The following is a 22,123-nucleotide window of genomic DNA, read 5'->3' as shown; positions in this document are numbered from 1 at the left end:
TTGGTAAGATTACCAGTATTACAAGTAACAGAAGGTTTTTTTCTCTCCCCTTTGTACAGCTTAATTGAGTTCAGTGACTTCGTCATGAATGGTGATTCTGAAAATCAGGACTCTTTACACCAATTTCCAGATTGGAAGGAGTTCTGCGGGGAGCAGGCGCGGGCTGCTGCAACCGAATTTGCCAAAAACTTCCGGGTATTTCTAAGTGCGAATCCTCACTACAAGTGTCCGGGAATCGAGGCCACGTTCTCGCAACACTTCGTTTCCCATTTTGTGGAGTACTTTGCTTCGGAGGTGCACAGGCCATACCTGCCGGACTCCCCCGTCAAATCTAACGTCGCTCCGTTCTCCGAAATCCAGAACTGTCAGCTGCCGTACTGCAAAGAAGCTCTCCAGAGGAAAGAGAAGAATTCGGAGTCCCTGGAGAGCGTAGAGAACACAGCGAACTCCAGCAGGTATCTCAGGCAGGCCCAGATCTGGAGCATGTCCAATTTTGGCCACTCCCGGAGCTCGGAGGACGTTTCGGTCGGCGTCTCTGGCAGGCCAAAGTTCAAGAAAGGGCTCACCTTGCGGAACATGAGTGTCTGCGTGGTGGACGGGGTGAAAGAGATTTTACAATGGAAGCCCTCTGCCGAACCGTTGCTTGACGCTGGGCCCAGCAGGAGGCCTGAGGCTGAGGGCCCTTCGGGGGCCAAACTGGAGAGCGAGACCCGTGACAAATGGAGCCACAAACTCGAGCGTTTGCGCTTGACACGTTTGTCATCTGCTAAGGTGGAACTGCTGGACATCCAGAGAGAGGGCACGTTGAGATACATGGTGGCTGATGACACCAACTGCGTGAGTAGCACGCAGTGGCAGAAGTGTCGGCTACTGTTACGGAAAGCTGTGAGGTTGGAAGGAGAACGGTTCCTCTTGGAATTTTACGTCCCACCAAAGGTAAGATCAGAGACTCTCGCCGTCAAGGCTTTGCGAGAGCTCGGAGAAGCCCACCTTCAAGGTACAGCTTCACCCAAAGGAGTTTAGGATTAATTAAGCTCCGAGTTGCTTAAACTTGGATTGTGTTCCCCGAGCCTAGAAGGTTGAGATTTGACCTGAGTGAGGGGTTTGATGGGGTAGATTTGGACGGAGATTCCAGAACAAGGGGCACAATGTCGAAAATCGGAGCCACCATTTAATGAGGCCCTTCGGTCCATCGAGTCTGCGCCGAACACAATCCCACCCAGGCCCTAAGTGTGCGCTTAAACTGGACCAGCTGATGAGCAACACTACATGACTCTCACTGTTTGCTGTGCAGATACATGGATTTGGGCCGGTGTCTGTGGGAGTTTGCGCATTCTCCCCGTGCTCGCGTGGGTTTTCTCCGGGTGCTGTACACAGCACTCTAGGTACGGATTCACCAAGACTTCCCTACTTTTGTACCATATCTCCCTTCTAATAAAGGCCAACATTCCATTTGCCTTCCTAATTACTTACTGTTCCTGCACACTAATCTTTTATGATTCATTCACAAGGACACCCAGATCCCTCTGCACTGCAGTCTCTCTCCACTTAAACAATATTCTGCTTTTTCACCCTTCAGTGGACAATCTTACATTTTCCTTCATACTCTTATCTGCCAATTTTTTGGATTTTCCCCCCACACACACCCCAAAGATGTGCTCTTAGGCTGATTAGTGGAACAAATTGTCCCTAAATTAGTCTCCCCTCAATCTGGTTTCCAACGCCGTAAGCACAGACAAGGGTCATGGGTGGAAGAGGGGACTCACAGTGTTGGGGTGGCGTCGTGGGCTCATTGGGCCGAGGGGCCTGTGTTGTTCTTTGTATCCCTACGTATTATACCCACTAATCCCTCTAACCTACACATCCCTAAGGGGCAATTTCTTAGCCGGGCCAATCAACCTAACCCGCACATCTTTGGACTGTGGGAGGAAACCCACGCAGACACGAGGAGAATGTGCGAACTCCGCACAGACAGTGAGCCGAGCCGCGAATCGAACCCAGGACCCTGGAGCTGTGAAGCAGCAGTGCTAACCCACTGTGCTACCGCGCCGCCTGGTAACCTCAAACCTGCATCCTGCCTATCCCTTGACTTATCAAGAATCTATCCAATTTGCCTTAAAAAAAACTTCAAAAACTCCGCTTGCACTGCCCTCTCAGGAAGAGAGACATGACCCTCTGACTGAAAAGATATCACCTCCTGTCCGGAAGATTCTGGGTGATCTGATGCAATCTCCACTCCACCGCCTGTCCTCATAACCCTTGCCTCTCTCTTGTTGAGGAAAACTTTCTCCAACTCAGCCTTTCATATATCATAAGAACATAAGAACATAAGAACATAAGAAATAGGAGCAGGAGTAGGCCATCTAGCCCTTCGAGCCTGCCCCGCCATTCAATAAGATCATGGCTGATCTGTCGTGGCTCAGTTCCACTTTCCCGCCCTCTCCCCATAACCCTCAATCCCTTCTCTTATCAAAAACCCATCAACCCGCTTCTTAAAAATATTTAGCGAGGCAGCCTCCACCACTTCAACGGGCAGAGAATTCCAGAGATTCACCACCCTTTGAGTGAAGAAGTTCCTCCTCAACTCCGTTCTAAACCGCCTCCCCCTTATCTTGAGGCTGTGCCCCCTAGTCCTACTGTCCTTTCTGAGCAGGAAGAGTCTCTCCACCTCTATCCTATCCATCCCATTCATCATCTTATACGTCTCAATGAGATCTCCCCTCATTCTTCTAAACTCTAACGAGTACAAGCCTAGTTTATTCAGCCTCTCCTCATAGCTCAACCCCCTCAACTCCGGTATCAGCCTAGTAAACCTCCTCTGCACTCCCTCCAAGGCCAAAATATCCTTGCGCAGGTGCGGCGCCCAAAACTGCACACAGTACTCCAGCTGCGGCCTCACCAATGCCCTATACATCCAATGACCCTAGCTCTCTGAGGAAAAGAATCCCAAACACTAACGTCTCTCTGAGGAAAAAAAAACTCTCCTCATCTCCATCTTAAATGGAAGAACCCCTTATTTTTAAACAGAGTTCAAGATTCCCCAATAGGAGGGTCCATCCTCTCAACCTCCAACTTCTCAAACCCCCTCAGAAACTTAGATGTTTCCACAAAATTGCCTCTCATTCATCTAAACTCTAACATTTATGAAGTATTTAGATGAGCACTTGCGATGCCAAGGCTATAGGCCAAGTAAAATGGCCCGTAGGCTATGGGCCATGTGCTGGAACATGGGATTAGAATAGTTGGAAGGTTTTGCCTTTGACCAGCACAGATGTGTTGGGCTGAAGGGCCTCTTTTGTGCTTTATGCCTCTATAACTGAACCTGCTCAATCTTTCCTCAAAAGACGCAAAGTTCATCCCAGGAATCAGTCTTTGCTGAACTGTGCCCAGTGCAAATAAATCCCTTAAGGAGACTAAAATTGTACACAGCGCTCTAGGTATGGTCTCACCAAGACTTCCCTACTTTTATACTGTATCTCCCTTCTAATAAAGACCAACGTTCCATTTGCCTTCCTAATTACTTGCTGTTCCTGCACACTAATCTTTTATGATTCATTTACAAGGACACCCAGATCCCTCTGTACTGCAGTGTTCTGCAGTCTCTCTCCACTTAAACAAAATTCTGCTTTTTCATCCTTCAGTGGACAATCTTACATTTTCCTTCAGACTCTATCTGCCAATTTTTTTGCCCTGTAATTCAACTATCTGCGTCACTTTGCAGGCTTTATTTTGTATATTCCGGATGACTTGCTTGTTTCAATGCGATCACTGTCATCTTTCGAAACCATGGTGTGGAGATGCCAGCGTTGGACTGGGGTAAACACAGTAAGAAGTCTCACAACACCAGGTTAAAGTCCAACAGGTTTATTTGGAGCAGAAGCTTTTGTAATGTCGCTCCTTCTTCGGGAGAGTGAAGAGTTCTGTTTACAAACAGGGCAGACATAGATACAGACTCAATTTACAAAATAATGGTTGGAATCCGAGTCTTTACAGGTAATCAAGTCTTAAAGGTACAGACAATGTGAGTGGAGAGAGCTTTAAGCACAAGTGTGTATTGTCTCTAGACAGGATAGTTAGTGAGATGTTGCAAGTTCAGGCAAGTCATGGGGGTTACAGATAGTGCAACATGAACCCAAGATCCCTGTTGAGACCATCCTCATGTGTGTGGAACTTGGCTATCAGTCTCTGCTCAGTGACTCTGCGCTGTCGTGTGTTGTGAAGGCTGCCTTGGAGAACGTTTACCCGAAGATCAGAGACCAAATGCCCGTGACCACTGAAGTGTTCGCCAACAGGAAGGGAACAGTCTTGCCTGGTGATTGTCGAGCGATGTTCATTCATCCATTGTTGTAGCGTCTGCATGGTCTCCCCAATGTACCATGCTTCGGGACATCCTTTCCTGCAGCGTATCAGGTAGACAACATTGGCCGAGTTACAAGAGTATGTACCGTGTACCTGGTGGATGGGGTTCTCATGTGAGATGATGATGTTATCCGTGTTGATGATCCGGCATGTCTTGCAGAGGTTGCTGTGGCAGGGTTGTGTGGTGTTGTGGTCACTGTTCTCCTGAAGGATGGGGATGGCATGGAGATGCTACAACAACGGATGAATGAACACCGCTCGACAATTGGCAGGAGCATTTTCTTCCTGTTGGCGAACACTCCAGCGGTCGTGGGCATTCAGCCTCTGATCTTTGGGTAAGCGTTCTCCAAGGTGGCCTTCACAACAGCGCAGAGTCACTGAGCAGAGACTGATAGCCAAGTTCCACACACATGAGGACGGCCTCAACCGGGATCTTGGGTTCACGTCACACTATCTGTAACCCCCGTGACTTGCCTGGGATTGTAAAATCTCACTAACTGTCCTGGCTGGAGACAATCTCTTTAACCTGTGCTTAACCCTCTCTCCACTCACACTGTCTGTACCTTTAAGACTTGATTACCTGTAAAGACTCGGATTCCAACCATTATTTTGTAAATTGAGTCTGTATCTATGTCTGCCCTGTTTGTGAACAGAACTCTTCACTCTCCTGAAGAAGGAGCGACATTACAAAAGCTTTTGCTACCAGATAAACCTGTTAAACTTTAACCTGGTGTTGGGAGACTTCTTACTGATCTTTGGAAACTGCAGAGAATACAGACCCTCTCACCTTACGGACCAATCTAGCAAACTTTCACTTTCAATGCAGATATACCCTTGATTAAACAGGGAGATCAAAGTTGCACCCAGTATTCCAGATGTTGTCTACTAAAGGTCCGTACATGTGTAGCAAGATTTCTTTATTCTTATACTCTAATCTCCTGGTAATGAAGAACAACATTCCCTTTGCTTTCTAACCCCAACCCCAACCCTAACCGCAACTCCAACCCCAACCCCAACTCCAACCCCAACCCTAACCGCAACTCCAACCCCAACCCCAACCCTAACCCTAACCGCAACCCCAACCCTAACCGCAACTCCAACCCTAACCGCAACTCCAACGCCAACCCCAACCCCAACCCCAACCCCGACCGCAACTCCAACCCCAACCCCAACCCTAACCGCAACTCCAACCCCAACCGGAACCCCAACCCCAACCCTAACCGCAACTCCAACCCCAACCCCAACCCTAACCGCAACTCCAACCCCAACCCCAACCCCAACCCCAACCCCAACCACAACCCCAACCCCAACCCTAACCGCAACTCCAACCCCAACCCCAACCCTAACCGCAACCCCAACCCCAACCCTAACCGCAACTCCAACCCCAACCCCAACCGCAACTCCAACCCCAACCCCAACCCCAACCCTAACCGCAACCCCAACCCCAACCCCAACCACAACCCCAACCCCAACCCTAACCGCAACTCCAACCCCAACCCCAACCACAACTCCAACCCCAACCCCAACCCTAACCGCAACTCCAACCCCAACCCCAACCCCAACCCTAACCGCAACCCCAACCCCAACCCCAACCACAACCCCAACCCCAACCCTAACCGCAACTCCAACCCCAACCCCAACCCTAACCGCAACTCCAACCCCAACCCCAACCCCAACCGCAACCCCAACCCCAACTGCAACTCCAACCCCAACCCCAACCCCAACCCCAACCCTAACCGCAACTCCAACCCCAACCCCAACCGCAACCCCAACCCCAACTGCAACTCCAACCCCAACCCCAACCCCAACCCCAACCCTAACCGCAACTCCAACCCCAACCCCAACCCCAACCGCTGCTATATCTGCATTCCAGCTTTGTTTTTTTATACTAGTATGAGAACACCCAAGTCTCTCTGAAAATCAACATTTACAAGTTCCATGTCTTTTTAAAAATATTCTGCTTTTATTATTTTCACCGCAATGAAAATCCTCACTTTCTTACTCTCTCTGTCACCTTGTTACCCACTAATCTGATAATATCTTGTTGTATTCTCCTCATTGCTTATTTTGTAGCATCAGCAAATCTAAACACTTCACTGTCTGCCCCTCTTTGTCTCGGTCAGTGATATTGATTGTAAGTAAGTCCCAGTGTTGATCCTTGTGGCACTCCATTCATCACAATCTATCAATTTGAAGATGCTCTCTTATTCCCTATTTCTTGTTTCTTGTCGCTTCTGTATCACCCCTTACTCCATTTACCTTACTTTGTATGTGTGCGGCACCTTATCAAATGCTTTTTGGAAATCCAAGTACACAACATCTACGAGTTCCCCTTCATCTATCCTACATAGAACATAGAACATTACAGTGCAGTACAGGCCCTCGATGTTGCACCGACCAGTGGAACCAATCTAATGACCCTCTAACCTAAACTATTCCAATGTTATCCATATGCCTATCCAATGATCATCTGAACGCCCTTAAAGTTGGCGAGTCCACAACTGCTGCAGGCAGGGCATTCCACACCCTCTGAATAAAGAACCTCCCTCTGACATCCGTCCTATAACTACCACCCCTCAATTTAAAGCTATGTCCCCTCGTGTTAGCCATCACCATCCGAGGAAAAAGGCTCTCATTGTCCACCCTATCTAATCCTCTGATCATCTTGTATGCCTCAATTAGGTTGCCTCTTAACCTTCTTCTCTCTAATAAAGACAACCACAAGTCCCTCAGCCTTTCCTCAATTTCACTTGCACCTCCTTCAATTTAGTCTAGTATATTCGCTGGTCCCAATGGGGTCTCCTCTATGTTGTGGAGATTGAATGCAGACCGGGTGACCACTTTGTGAAAGACTTTTCTTCAGCCCACTGATATAACTCCCAACATTCCTGTTGCTTACCATTTTAACTCAGCACCTCACTCTCATGTCTAATTGTCCATCCTCGGTCTATTGCAATGCTCCAGTGATATCCAACACAAGCTGGAGGAGCAGCATCTCATCTTCCAATTAGGCATGCTCCAGCCCTCAGAACCCAACATTGAGTTCAACAACATTAGACCGTGACCTTTCTCCTCGATCTTTACCTTTGTTTATACCCCAAACGTTATTTCGTTCTTTTGCAAAAACCCTTCCTCTCTCTCCCCCATCGGACCATTGTCACTTCCTCTTAAGTTTTGCTGCATCGTTGTTGCAGTCTCTCATTGATCACTGCTCCAGCTGTTACACATAATCACATTTTAGTTCCGAAGAAGGGTCATGTCCTCAAGAAATTATCAAATTGGCTCGACTTGTTCTAATCATGCTAGGTTTTTTTAAGCGTATTGTTCAGACGTCCTTAATAATAGATTAGGTTTAAGTCCGACCGATTTATTTGATAGTAAACTCGCAAGCTTTCAGAGTTTGAACATAAGAACATAAGAAATAGGAGCAGGAGTAGGCCATCTAGCCCTTCGAGCCTGCCCCACCATTCAATAAGATCATGGCTGATCTGTCGTGGCTCAGTTCCACTTTCCCGCTTTCTCCCCATAACCCTTAATCCCCTCTCTTATCAAAAACCCATCAACCCGCGTCTTAAAAATATTTAGCGAGGCAGCCTCCACCACTTCAACGGGCAGAGAATTCCAGAGATTCACCACCCTTTGAGTGAAGAAGTTCCTCCTCAACTCCATTCTAAACCGCCCCCCCTTTATCTTGAGGCTGTGCCCTCTGGTCCTACTGTCCTTTCTGAGCGGGAAGAGTCTCTCCGCCTCTATCCTATCCATCCCATTCATCATCTTATATGTCTCAATGAGATCTCCCCTCATTCTTCTAAACTCTAACGAGTACAAGCCCAGTTTATTCAGCCTCTCCTCATAGCTCAACCCCCTCAACTCCGGTATCAGCCTAGTAAACCTCCTCTGCACTCCCTCCAAGGCCAAAATGTCCTTGCGTAAGTGCGGCGACCAAAACTGCACACAGTACTCCAGCTGCGGCCTCACCAATGCCCTATACAGCTGCAGCAAGACCTCCCTACTTTTATATTCAATCCCCCTCGCTATGAAGGCCAGCATCCCATTCGCCTTCCTGACCACCTGCTGCACCTGCAGGCTGGGTTTTTGCCCCTTCACTTAACAAAGAGGGAAAGCTTGTGAGTTTACTATCAAATAAATCGGTTGGACTTGAACCTGGTGTTGTCAGACTTCTTACTGTGTATACCCCAGTCCAACACCGGCATCTCCACCTCGTTAATAATAGATTCGAGCCTTCCCTGATGGTTGCAGTCAGGCTAACAGGCCTACAGTTCCCAGCCTTCTCCTCTCCCTTTCCCCCTCCCTTTACTAAATAATGATGTTCTATTTGCTAATTTCCAATCTGCTGGGACCATTCTAATAATCTAGGCAATTTGGAAAATCATAGGCAGCGTATCTCTGTAATTATCCCTTTTCAAACTCATGCAGGAGGGCTCATACAGCGTAGAGCTCAGGAATAGGTATTGCATTGTCATAATGTTGGGTTACTGTAGGCCACCCAACTGCCAGCAGGAGATAGAGGAACAGATTTGCAGGCAGATTTCAGAGAATCATAGAACCCTATAGCGTAGAAAGAGGCCCTTCAGCCCATCGAGTCTGCACCAAACACAATCCCACCAAGGCCCTACCCCCATATTATACCCACTAATCCCTCTAACCTACACAAACCTAGATATTACGGGGCAATTTCTTAGCCTGGCCAATCAACCTAACCCGCACATCTTTGGGCTGTGGGAGGAAACCGGAGTACCCGGAGGAAACCCACGCAGACACGAGGAGAATGTGCAAACTCCACACAGACAGTGACCCCGAGCCGGGAATCGAACCCAGATCCCTAGAGCTGTGAAGCAGCAGTGCTAACCCACTGTGCTACTGTGCCGCCCTTTTGACAAGACGTAAAAATAACAGGGTTGTTGTGGTGGGAGACTGTAACTTCCCCGATGTTGACAGGGACTCACTTAGCGCTGGGAGCGTGGATGGGGCAGAGTTTGTAAGGAGCGTGCAGGAGGGTTCCCTGAAACAATGTGTAGACAGTCCAACTAGGGAAGGGGCCATACTGGACCTGGTATTGGGGAATGAGCCCAGCCAGATGGTCACTGTTTCAGGAGGGGAGCAATTCGGGAACAGTGACCATAATTCAGTAAGCTATAAGTTACTGATGGATAAAAGTAAGTGTAGTCGTCAAGTGAAGGTGCTAAACTGGGGGAAGGCTAATTACAACAATATGAGGCAGGAACTAAAGAATGTAGATTGGGGGCAGATGTTTGAGGGCAGATCAACATCTGGCATGTGGGAGGCTTTCAAGTGCAAGTTGATAGGGATTCAGGATCAGCACATTCCTGTAAGGATGAAGGATAAGTATGGCAAGCTTTGGGAACCTTGGATAACGAGAGATAATGTGAGCCTCGTCAAAGAGAAAAAGGAAGCAATTGTCAAAGCTAGGAGGCTGGGAACACACAAAGCAAATGTGGAATACAAGAGAAGTAGGAAGAAACTTAAGCAAGGAGTAAGGAGGGCTAAAAGGGGTCATGAAAAATCATTGGGTAACAGGATTAAGGAAAATCCCAATGCTTTTTACACATATATAAAGAGCAAGAGAGTAACCAGGGAGAGTGCTTTTTCTAAGCTGATACTAATTATCTTAATGTCCTCACTCTTTTTAGTTTACTCTCTATTTCTCATATGTAACTTATGTCTTCTGCTGGCAATACATACATAAAATTTTTGTTCAATGTTTCACCTATTTCCTTATAATTTCTCCTGTCCATGCTTCCATTTACTTTAGCTACTTCCTTCCTTTTTATTTGTGAACTCTCTCTTTAGACTCCTGGCCAATTTACTCTCATTCTATTTTCCCTCTTTTTTTAAAATCAATTTTGGGGGCATTTTGCTGCTTTCTAAACACTTCCGACCCCCAGACTTTTCTTTAACAAAACTACAGGTAAGATCTTCCAGACATGCTCACCCCAGAATCAGAAATAAATCTACCCGAGTTCAATGGAACCTTTTCCGTAATCCACCCCCTCTCCCGCTATAATTCCCGTGGTAGGCAGAATGGGAAATGTGCCCCTATAAACTCCTTTGAAACTAATATTATCTTTAACCCTCTGAATAAACTATTTGGAAGGTGAATCTCTGGAATTCTCTGCCCGTTGAAGTGGTGGAGGCTACCTCGCTAAATATATTTAAGTCACGGGTAGATAGGTTTCTGATAGGGGAATTAAGGGGAGAAAGCGGGAAAGTGGAACTGATCCACTTCAGATCAGCCATGATCTTATTGAATGGTGGGGCAGGCTCGAAGGGCTAGATGGCCGACTCCTGCTCCTATTTCTTATGTTCTTATGTTCACAGTTTGGACCACACTGACTGGATTAACAAGCGATTAGGAAGGTAAACGCAAGTGTTTATTGCAAGGATAATGGAATATAAAAGGCGTGATATTTTTCCATAATTGTGTAGGGCATTATTGAGACCACATCTGGATTTGTGGGTACCATTTTGGCCTCCATATCTAAGCAAGGATATAAATATGTTCGAATCGGTTCACTCGACAGATTCTGAATGAGGAAAGGTTGGACGAGCTGGGCCTGTATCTATTGGAGTTTAGAAGATTGAGAGATGATCCTACACCAGTGATCCTAAGGGGCTTGACTTGGTGGGTGCTGAAAGAATATTTCCCCTTGTGCGAGAGAGCAGAACTAGGGGACACAGTTTAAAAATGATGGGCCTCCCATTTACAATGGAGAATTGTTTCCTTTGAAGGTCATGAATCTAAAGAGCAGGAGATTGAAAAAATATCAGGGTTATAAGACCTGGACCTTTCCCAGCCTTCAGTAATGTTTATAACTTTGTGACTCTCACAGTCTGGGTTCAGGCTCGTGCAACAGCTGAACATAAGAACATAAGAAATAGGAGCAGGAGTAGGCCATCTAGCCCTTCGAGCCTGCCCCGCCATTCAACAAGATCATGGCTGATCTGTCGTGGCTCAGTTCCACATTCCCGCCCTCTCCCCATAACCCTTAATCCCCTCGCTTATCAAAAACCCATCAACCCGCGTCTTAAAAATGTTTAGCGAGGCAGCCTCCACCACTTCAACGGGCAGAGAATTCCAGAGATTCACCACCCTTTGAGTGAAGAAGTTCCTCCTCAACTCCGTTCTAAACCGCCTCCCCTTTATCTTGAGGCTGTGCCCCCTAGTCCTACTGTCCTTTCTGAGCGGGAAGAGTCTCTCCACCTCTATCCTATCCATCCCATTCATCATCTTATACGTCTCAATGAGATCTCCCCTCATTCTTCTAAACTCTAACGAGTACAAGCCTAGTTTATTCAGCCTCTCCTCATAGCTCAACCCCCTCAACTCCGGCATCAGCCTAGTAAACCTCCTCTGCACTCCCTCCAAGGCCAAAATATCCTTGCGCAAGTGCGGCGACCAAAACTGCACACAGTACTCCAGCTGCGGCCTCACCAATGCCCTGTACAGTAACCCTGTTACAGTTTAGTTTGATGACCATGGTCAGTGACTGCGGAAACTCTTTTCCAGAGTTGATCCAAGACTTTCATTGATCACATAGAGTTTGTACGTTGTTAGGTGCTCTGGCCCACAGTCGTTTGGTATTCTTCAGAACAAAATCGCTATTCATCGAAGCTCCATTGACTGCAGAATTCACAGATTTTTATCAATGAGAGAGCTAAGATTGGGCTTTTGTGAATTCCTGGTTGAACTAACAGTGCTTCCTTTATTCACCTAGTTTGGCACAATTTAAAAACCTACAACCGTGATGTCCACACAGTCTTCAGCTCCGAGCTGTTGGCAGCTGCTGTTCGCTTGCACAAGGCAAAATTAACAATGGGATTTACATTTTGTTTTAGCATAAAAGTTGGGTTATTTTCCAAGGACAGTGTGACTCTTGTACTCATTCAATTTACTGCACAGAAAGTGACAAATTACCACAACCACAAGCATCCTGTTTGGTTCGGTAACTATAGTGATGTATGAAGGTGGCGACTCTCTCTGAATTATTAACAGAGCCCGTGTCTGAGTGTGCCAGACATCAAACACGTTCAAAATTCAAATCCCGTTTTCCAGCGCTTGGTCGTGTACACTCTGGGATTTGAAGTGTTGATCTCAACATTGAGGATTTTTTGCCGCTACCCTTTTTTAGGGAGAGAATTCTTTTTTTAGAGAGAGATTCCCACCTGGGTGAAAAAAAGTTGCCTCAAATCCCTCTAAATCTCTGCACGTTACCTTAAATCCATACCCCCCGGTTATTGATCCCTCTCCTAAAGGGAAAAGTTCAGTCCAATCTCCATCCCTCATAATTTTGTACTCCTCAGACAGGTTCCCTCTGTTGAACATCCCCAGTCTATCCAGCTTCTCCATCGTAGGTAAAATACACCATCCCAGACAACATCCTGATGAATCTCCTCCGCACCCCTCTCTAGTGCAATCATATCCTTTTGATAGTGGCAACCAGAAATGCACACAGTACTCTAGCTGTGCCCTAACCAGTGTTTTGGACAGCTCCATCGTAACCTCCCTGATCTCTTAAAGTGTGTGTCTTGGCAAGTATCTCTTACACCTTCATAATCACCTTACCTACCTCTCCTGTTGTCTTCAGAGATCATTGTGCTCCAAGATCCAATGATCAGATACTTTCCGTAGAGTCCCTATAGAGCAGCCTGCACCAACCACAATCGCACCCAAGCCCTATTCCCTTAAATCCACATATTACCCCGCTAATCCCCCTGACACTAAGGGGTAATTTAGCATGGCCAATCAATCTAACCTGCACATCTTTGGACTGTGGGAGGAAACTGGAGCACCCGGAGGAAACCCACGCAGACATGGGGAGAATGTGCAAACTCTACAACGACAGTGACCCGAGGCCAGAATTGAATTCGGGTCCCTGGCGCTGTGCGGCACCAGTGCTAACCCACCGTGCCGTACTTTGAAAACAATCGAAGGGCTCCCAAACAAACCTACACATCAGTCTACAGTAATTTTAAATTAGTTTCACACAAATGCACGTTTGTATCTGGCTATGATGTTTTGTCTGATTACAGATTTTGTCACATGGCAAGTGCAGACAGCTCTCAAGGTCGTTATCTATTGAAACTGCAGAGATCTTCCTTCCCTTTCTTTTGAATTTTATTATTAGAGCTTTACCACCAACAACCTCCAACTCAAAACCCACAAACAGAGAGGGCTTCAATCCAAGATAGCAGGGGCCTCTGGGTGTCTCTCCCCAAAGGAGCTCCATCAGTGCAAATGTAGGACTGAAACAAGGGGGCTCAGAACTCCCTTGCCCCAGTTCATTAAAGTAGACCGATGGGCCCACGACAAGTGCTGTCCCTGGTGGAATCATAGACTTCCCCACAGAGCGCTGAAGAAAACCATTTGGCCCATTGAACCTTCACTGACTCTCCAAAAGACCATCCATATCCCCCTGCCCTATCCCATAACCATGTTAGTGATGTATTTCTCTTTCAATCCACAGGCGATCTGGTCTGCCTTGTTGTCCAACGAGGGGCATACACGCGGTGGGTCGTACTTGGGCTGCTCTTGGTTGTTTCGAGAGTAGCCTAGTGCTTCATGTCGTTAGTGTGTGCTTAAACTGGACCAGATACTGGGCAACACGACAGCTCAGTGACTATCACTGATTGCTGTGCAGATACATGGATTTGGGCCGGTGTCTGTGGGAGTTTGTGCATTCTCCCCGTGTCTGCGTGGGTTTTCTCCGGGTGCTCCAGGTTTCCTCCCACACCCCAAAGATGTGCTCTTAGGCTGATTGGTGTAATAAATTGTCCCTAAATTAGTCTCCCCTCAACCTGGTTTCCAATGTGGAGAGCCATAAGCGTAGACAAGGGTCACGGGTGGAAGAGGGGACTCACAATGTTAAAATGGCGGCGTGGGCTCGTTGGGCCAAAGGGCCTGTTTCCCGTGCTGTGTTGTTCTTTGTTCTTTGTGTGCATTTACCATGGCTAATCCACCTAATCTACACATTTTGGGACACTAGGGCACAGTTTACCATGGCTAATCCACTTGGGATATAAGGACAATTTAGCATGGTCAATCCACCTTGGGGTATTAAGGACAATTTAGCAAGGTCAATCCACCTTGGGATATTAAGGACAATTTAGCATGGTCAATCCACCTTGGGATATAAGGACAATTTACCATGGCTAATCCACTTGGGATATAAGGACAATTTAGCATGGTCAATCCACCTTGGGATATTAAGGACAATTTAGCATGGTCAATCCACCTTGGGATATTAAGGACAATTTAGCATGGTCAATCCACCTTGGGATATTAAGGACAATTTAGCATGGTCAATCCACCTTGGGATATTAAGGACAATTTAGCATGGTCAATCCACCTTGGGATATTAAGGACAATTTAGCACGGTCAATCCACCTTGGGGTATTAAGGACAATTTAGCATGGTCAATCCACCTTGGGATATAAGGACAATTTACCATGGCTAATCCACTTGGGATATAAGGACAATTTAGCATGGTCAATCCACCTTGGGATATAAGGACAATTTAGCACGGTCAATCCACCGAACCTATTTGGGGCAGTTTACCATGGCCATTCCATATCTTTGGACTCCTTTGGGGAAAAAGGCATTTCCGCTCCCTGAAATTCCAGAGCGGCAATAAAGGAAGCAGATTTCCAGCACTATGGTTTTATTCCCTATTCTTCCTGGCCATTCTGCCTGAGGAAGAAATATTCCCAGGGAATAGGAGTGAGGAAAGTCAAAGTGGTACAATTTACATAGCAGAAATGGCCACCTTATCTCAGAATATAACACACACAGGCTCCCCCTGCTAAATTAGCCTCAGTTCAAAGTAATCTGTAATGTGTAAAGCCATCAGTTGATTCATGGTTGTTGTCTAATTAATAGAAAGGTTCCCGATGTCAGCCTTAGCTTAGTTGTAACTGTTGTGTTAAAGGGTTATGGGTTCCACACTGTCATCGAGGGAGTGCTGCTCTCTATCTGGGAAGACATTAAATTGAGGTTTATTCAAGTGCGTGCAGAACTGGGGTCATGTATATGAAGATACGTCTACCTAAAGTTAGATAAACTTAACCAAAGCATAATATCAATAACGGTTTTAAAAAATGCATTCTCAGGATATGTATGATGTTGGTATTTATTACCATCCGTGGGTAGCACAGTGGGTTAGCGCTGCTGCTTCACAGCTCCAGGGACCTGGGTTCGATTCCTGGGCTCGGGTCACTGTCTGTGTGGAGTTTGCACATTCTCCTCGTGTCTGCGTGGGTTTCCTCCGGGTACTCTGGTTTCCTCCCACAGTCCAAAGATGTGCGGGTTAGGTTGATTGGCCATGCTAAGAAATTGCCCCTTAGTGTCCTGGGATGTGTAGGTTAGAGGGATTAGTGGGTAAATGTGTATGGGTGGGTAGGGCCTGGGTGGGATTGTGTTCGGTACAGACTCGATGGGCTGAAGGGGCTTGTTTTTGCACTGTAGGGATTCTATGTATTTAAAAACCTGAGAAATCATCTTCTTGAACCATTGCGTCGAGTGGTAATGATATCCTCACCATGGTGTTAAAGATGAAAATTGCTATTGGAAGGGTACAGAGGAGATTTACAAGGATGTTGCCTGGATTGGGAGGCATGCCTTATGAAGTTAGGTTGAGGGAACTGGGTCTCTTTTCCCTGGAGAGACGAAGGTTGAGAGGCGACCTGATAGAGGTTTATAAAATGTTGAGAGGAATAGATAGGGTGGATTCTCAGAGGCTATTTCCCAGGGTTGAAACGGTCGCTACGAGAGGACACAGGTTTAAGGTGCGGGGAGGAAAGTACAGAAGTGATGTTAGGGGTAAGTTTTTCACTCAGAGGGTGGTGAGTGAGTGGAATCGGCTGCCGTCAGTGGTGGTGGAGGCGAACTCGCTGGGGTCTTTTAAAAGACTTCTGGATGAGTATATGGGGTTTTATGGGATTGGGGGTTATAGATAGGTGTTGATGTGATCGGCGCAACTCGTGGGCCGAAGGGCCTGTTTGTGCTGTAGTGTTCTATGTTCTTTGTTCGATGTTCTATGAGAGGTCACACAACACCAGGTTATAGTCCTACAGGTTTATTTGAAATCACAAACTTTCAGAGCACCGTTCCTTCATCAGGTGACTCCAGGTGAGGTCTCCCCAAAGCTTTGTATAATTGCAATAAGACATCTCCAATCCTAGACTCAAATCCTCCCATATTAAAGGCCAACATACTATTTATCTTAATTGCTTGCAGTACCTGCATTTTACCTTGTGACTCATGAACACCCAAGTTCCTTTTGAAGTTTAACATTTCCCAACCCGCCCTACTATTTAAGAAATTTATATCAGCTTTTCCTCCCAAAGTGGACAACCATACATTGTATTCCATCTGCCAAATTTTTACCCACTCACTTAGCCTCCTTCCATCCTCCTTCCAACTCTCACTCTCACCATCTTTTGTGTCATTGTCAAACTTACAAATGTTACATTTAATCCCCCTGCATTCATTCATATCGATTGTGAATAGCTGGGGCCCAGACACTGATCCTTGTAGTATCTCACCAGATGCATCCTGCCATACTCAAAATTGCCTCATTTGTTTCTCCTCTCTGTTTCTGGTCCATTAACTAATTCTCAATCCACTGGCAGCACATTTCACCCCCACATCTCCCCCCACTCCTCACCCAAACCCCAGTCCCACATCCTCTACTTTTGTGTGGGATCTTACCAAAAGCTTTCTGAATAGCTAAATATATCACATTCACTATTTCCCCTGTATCTATTCTGCCATCATCCTTAAAGCTCCAACAGGTTAGTTAAACATGATTCCCCTTGCGGAAATCCACGTTGATTCCTTCCAATCTTCCCATTATTTTCTAAGTACCCTCTTATCGCGATATTTCTAAATTCTAATATTTTCCCGGCTTCTGATGACAGGCTAACAAGTCCGTAGTTCTAGTTTTCTTTCTCCCTCCTTTCTGAAACAATGGGGATACATTTGCTACCTTCCAATCTCCAGGAACCTAGTTCCAGAGTCTAAAATTTTGAAAGGTGACTACCATCTACTATCTCTGTAGCCACCTCTTTTAATACTCTGGGATATATATCATGTCCAGGGGATTTAGTGCCTTTCAGTCCCATTCATTTCTCTCATACTATTTATTTATTGCTATTAATATCTTGCAGTTCCTTGTTTAGACTAATCATTTGGTTCTCCATTATTTCTGAGATGTTTTTAGCACTTTTCTCTGCAAAAACTGGGGCAATCTTATGAAAAATATTCAAAGTGCTGAATGAGCAGGAAAACGGGAGAGTTTCGGATCTGTTTATTTGGCGAGAGAAGGAAATCAAACTTATGACACAGGGAAAAGAAGAAGCAAAATGTGATTCTCGCCATGAGGGGGAGTGGGCGGAGTCTATTCACACCAGGAAGCAGACTGCTGGAGGACTGCTATTGGGCATGCGCCTGATCTCCCAGTGTACCATGTACATTGCCACCCTGGTGATTTCCTCCCCACCCACTCCATGGTCAATGGCCGCCTCCATTCACTGCACCCGCCCCCCCCCGCCCCCGTCCTGTAATCGCTGCCCAGGCAACCTCCAATTGCAGAGTACATAACATCCTACCCGCTGCCTCCCCTTCAGGCCATGCCCCTTGGCGCTGACAGTGCCAGGCTGGCACTGCCCACCCCTGCCCCTGACCACCTGGTAGGCCTCAGTGGCCTCTGATCAATTTTGCAGGGGGAAGGGGAACCATACGTGACCCTTGGCGATGAAGACCCCTAACGGCGAGGCTGTCGAGGTCGATTGCATCCCAGGCTCACTGATAAATTTAGTGAATGAATATTAAAATCGCGACCCCTGATTATTCTGGCAATTCAGTGCTGGTATCCTTGCGAGCCAAGTTCCGCACACATGAGGACGGTCTCAACAGGGATCTTGGGTTCATGTCGCACTATCTGTAACCCCCGTGACTTGCCTGGGTTTGCAAAACCTCACTTACTGTACTGTCTGGAGACAATACACATCTCTGTAACCTGTGATCGGCGCTCCTTCCACTCACATTGTCGGTCACTTCAGGTCTTGAACAGCAGGTTAGGTGTAAGGATTCGCATTCTAATCAGTAATCTGTAAACTGTCTGTGCTTTATATGCTCTGTCTGAGGCCAGAACTCTCCATTCACCTGACGAAGAGGGTAACCCCGAAAGCTTGTGCGTTTACTATCAAATAAATCGGTTGGATTAAAACCTGGTGTTGTCAGACTTTTTACTATCCTTGCGAGAGGCAGAAAAGTTGGCACCCAGGTTGATAAGGTTGTTAAGAAGGCGTACGGTGTGTTAGCTTTTATTGGTAGGGGGATTGAATTTCGGAGCCGTGAGGTCATGTTACAACCGCACAAAACTCTGGTGCGGCCGCACTTGGAGTATTGCGTACAGTTCTGGTCACCGCATTGTAAGAAAGATGTGGAGGCATTGGAAAGGGTGCAGAGGAGGTTTACCAGGATGTTGCCTGGTATGGTGGGAAGGTCTTATGAGGAAAGGCTGAGGGACTTGAGGTTATTTTCATTAGAGAGAAGAAGGTTAAGAGGTGACCTGATTGAGGCATACAAGATGATCAGAGGGTTAGATAGGGTGGACAGTGAGAGCCTTTTTCCTCGGATGGTGATGGCTAACACGAGGGGACGTAGCTTTAAATTGAGGGGTGATAATTATAGGACGGATGTCAGAGGTAGGTTCTTTACTCAGAGGGTAGTAAGGGCCCTGCCTGCAGCAGTTGTGGACTCGCCAACTTTACGGGTGTTCAAATGGTCAGTGGATATGGATAACATTGGAATAGTTTAGGTTAGAGGGTCATTAGATTGGTTCCACTGGTCGGCACAATATTGAGGGCCGAAGGGCCTGGACTGGAATGTTCTATGAAACTGGCGCATAACCGATTTTTGCCTCTCTCATACCAGCTTGCCACACTGATTGGCCAGCGTGATGAGCTGGTACGATCGCCCCCAAAGTATTTGTTTAGTTTCTCTTCCATTTTCTCACTCTTTTCATCAGAAATTCTCCTGATTCTGCCTATAATGGACTCTCATGAGTATTTGTGAATCTTTTTGCATCCCTATTTACCAGGATGTTGCCTGGTATGGAGGGGAGGTCCTATGAGGAGAGACTGAGGGATTTGGGGTTGTTTTCGTTAGAAAGAAGGCGACTAAGAGGGGACCTTATTGAAACATATAAGATGATTAGAGGTTTAGATAGGGTGGACAGTGATAGCCTTTTTCCTCGGATGGAGAAAGCTAGCACGAGGGGGCATGGCTTTAAATTAAGGGGTGGTAGTTATAGGACGGATGTCAGGGGTAGGTTCTTTACCCAGAGGGTGGTGAGGGATTGGAATGCCCTGCCTGCTGCAGTTGTAAATGCACCTAGTTTGGGGGCGTTTAAGAGATCCGTGGATAGGTTTATGGATGGAAAGGGTTTGGTTTAGGTTAGAGGGTCATTGTTTTTTAACTGGTCGGCGCAACATCGTGGGCCGAAGGGCCTGTTCTGTAATGTTCTATGTTCCATGTTCTATGTTCTATAAAAGCCTTTACAGTCCATTTTTATGTTCCTCGCTACTTTACTCTCAATATTTTTCTTAATCATTTTCTTTTTTTCCCCTTTAGTTGGAGGGGTGGGTCAGGCTGGGAGAGTAAACAGAGAGGTGGGGGGACGATTGGAAGGGTTAGGAGGGTGTTCAGCGTTGGGGTGGGATCGGTTGGTCAAGAGGTGGGGGGTGTTGTTGATCAGAGGGCAGTTGGCAGAGCGGGTGGTCAGTTGACTGGGGATTTTGGTGGTGGGATTGGAGGGAGGGGATGACTGCCAGAGTTAGAACATAGAACACTACAGCACAAACAGGCCCTTCGGCCCACAAGTTGCGCCAATCACATCAACACCTACCAATCCATAGACCTATCTATAACCCCCAATCCCATTAAATCCCATATACTCATCCAGAAGTCTCTTCAAAGACCCCAGCGAGTTCGCCTCTACCACCACCACCGATTCCACTCACTCACCACCCTCTGAGTGAAAAACTTACCCCTAACATCACTTCTGTACTTGTCTCCCCGAACCTTCAATCTGTGTCCTCTCGTAGCGACCATTTCAGCCCTGGGAAATAGCCTCCGAGAGTCCACCCTATCTATAACTCTCAACATTTTATAAACTTCTATCAGGTCGCCTCTCAACCTTCGTCTCTCCAGGGAGAAGAGTCCCAGCTCCCTCAACCTATCCTCATAAGGCATGCCTCCCAGTCCAGGCAACATCCTTGTAAATCTCCTCTGCACCCTCTCAATAGCTTCCACATCCTTCCTATAGTGAGGCGACCAGAACTGCGCACAATACTCCAAATGAGGCCTGACAAGGGTCTTATAAAGTTGCAGCATTACCTCCCAACTCCTAAACTCAATCCCTCGATTAATGAAGGCCAGTACACCATACGCCTTCTTGACCACATCCTAATGATTACCTAATGATTAGAAGTGGCTTCAATTCATCTAACTTCTGGCTATCTACTCTGGTAAGGGGGTCAAAGTCTTGGATTTCAGTTGGAGTATTAGATGATTCTGGGTGCAGAGTAATTGGCCAATGGCAGGTTAAACTTCCCGGGCAGTTCTCATCTAGTCTTTGCATGGGGACTTCCCAAGGATTCCCTCACACACCTTCTAGTATACCTCTGTGATATTACTATTGGAGAACAGAAGATCTAGGCTTCTATTACTCTATCCACAGATACTGCCAGACCTCCTGAGTATTTCCAGCAGTCTGTTTTTACTCAGTATTTAACAGGGGGTTTGAGTTTAAGAGCCGTGGGGTTATGCTGCAGCTATACCGGACCTTGTTGAGACCACATTTGGAGTATTGTGTCCACTTCTGGTCACCTCACTATAAGAAGGATGTGGAAGTATTGGAGAGAGTGCAGAGGAGATTTACCAGGATGCTGCCTGGTTTGGAGGGTAGGTCTTATGAGGAAAGGTTGAGGGAGCTGGGGCTTTTCTCTTTAGAGCGGAGGAGGATGAGAGGCAACTCAGAGGTTTATAAGATGATGAGAGGGATTGATAGAGTGGACGTGCAGAGACTATTTCCTCGGGTGGATGTAGCTGGGATCCAGGATATCCCTGGATATCCGAGGTAGATTCTTCTGGGATTACTGTTTAAAGGGCGAAAAACTGCAGCATGCTACGGTGCAGAGGGACCTGGGCGTCCTTGTGCATGAGTCGCAAAAACCCAGCCTGCAGGTGCAGCAGGTGGTCAGGAAGGCGAATGGGATGCTGGCCTTCATAGCGAGGGGGATTGAATATAAAAGCAGGGAGGTCTTGCTGCAGCTGTATAGGGCACTGGTGAGGCCGCAGCTGGAGTACTGTGTGCAGTTTTGATCGCCGCACTTGCGCAAGGATATTTTGGCCTTGGAGGGAGTGCAGAGGAGGTTCACGAGGCTGATACCGGAGATGAGGGGGTTGGACTATGAAGAGAGACTAAATAGACTGGGTCTGTACTCATTGGAGTTTAGAAGAATGAGGGGGATCTTATAGATAATGAAGGGGATGGATAGGGTAGAGGTAGAGAGATTCTTCCCGCTTAGAAAGGACAGCAGGACTAGAGGGCACAGCCTCAAGATAAGGGGGAGCCAGTTTAGAACGGAGTTGAGGAGGAACTTCTTCACTCAAAGGGTGGTGAATCTCTGGAATTCTCTGCCCGTTGAAGTGGTGGAG

At 46.9% G+C, this 22,123-nt stretch overlaps 1 protein-coding gene across 2 annotated transcripts in view; it reads left to right on the top strand.

Moving 5' to 3' along the window:
- The window catches only part of sh2b2 (SH2B adaptor protein 2), a 159,919-nt gene that overhangs the window by 67,928 nt on the left and 69,868 nt on the right, over positions 1-22,123 (top strand). For both annotated transcript variants that reach the window (XM_080210767.1, XM_080210768.1), the window contains exon 3: positions 60-936. In XM_080210767.1, the coding sequence (XP_080066893.1) occupies positions 85-936 (852 nt within the window). In that variant the 5' untranslated portion in view covers positions 60-84. The remainder of the gene's footprint in view (positions 1-59; positions 937-22,123) is intronic.

This window comes from Carcharhinus amblyrhynchos, chromosome 23 (genome assembly GCF_965287045.1).
Source record: "Carcharhinus amblyrhynchos chromosome 23, sCarAmb.v2.hapA, whole genome shotgun sequence".
Lineage (NCBI taxonomy): Eukaryota > Metazoa > Chordata > Chondrichthyes > Carcharhiniformes > Carcharhinidae > Carcharhinus > Carcharhinus amblyrhynchos.
Note: the sequence above shows the minus strand (reverse complement) of the source record. Positions and strands in the feature narration are given on the sequence as shown.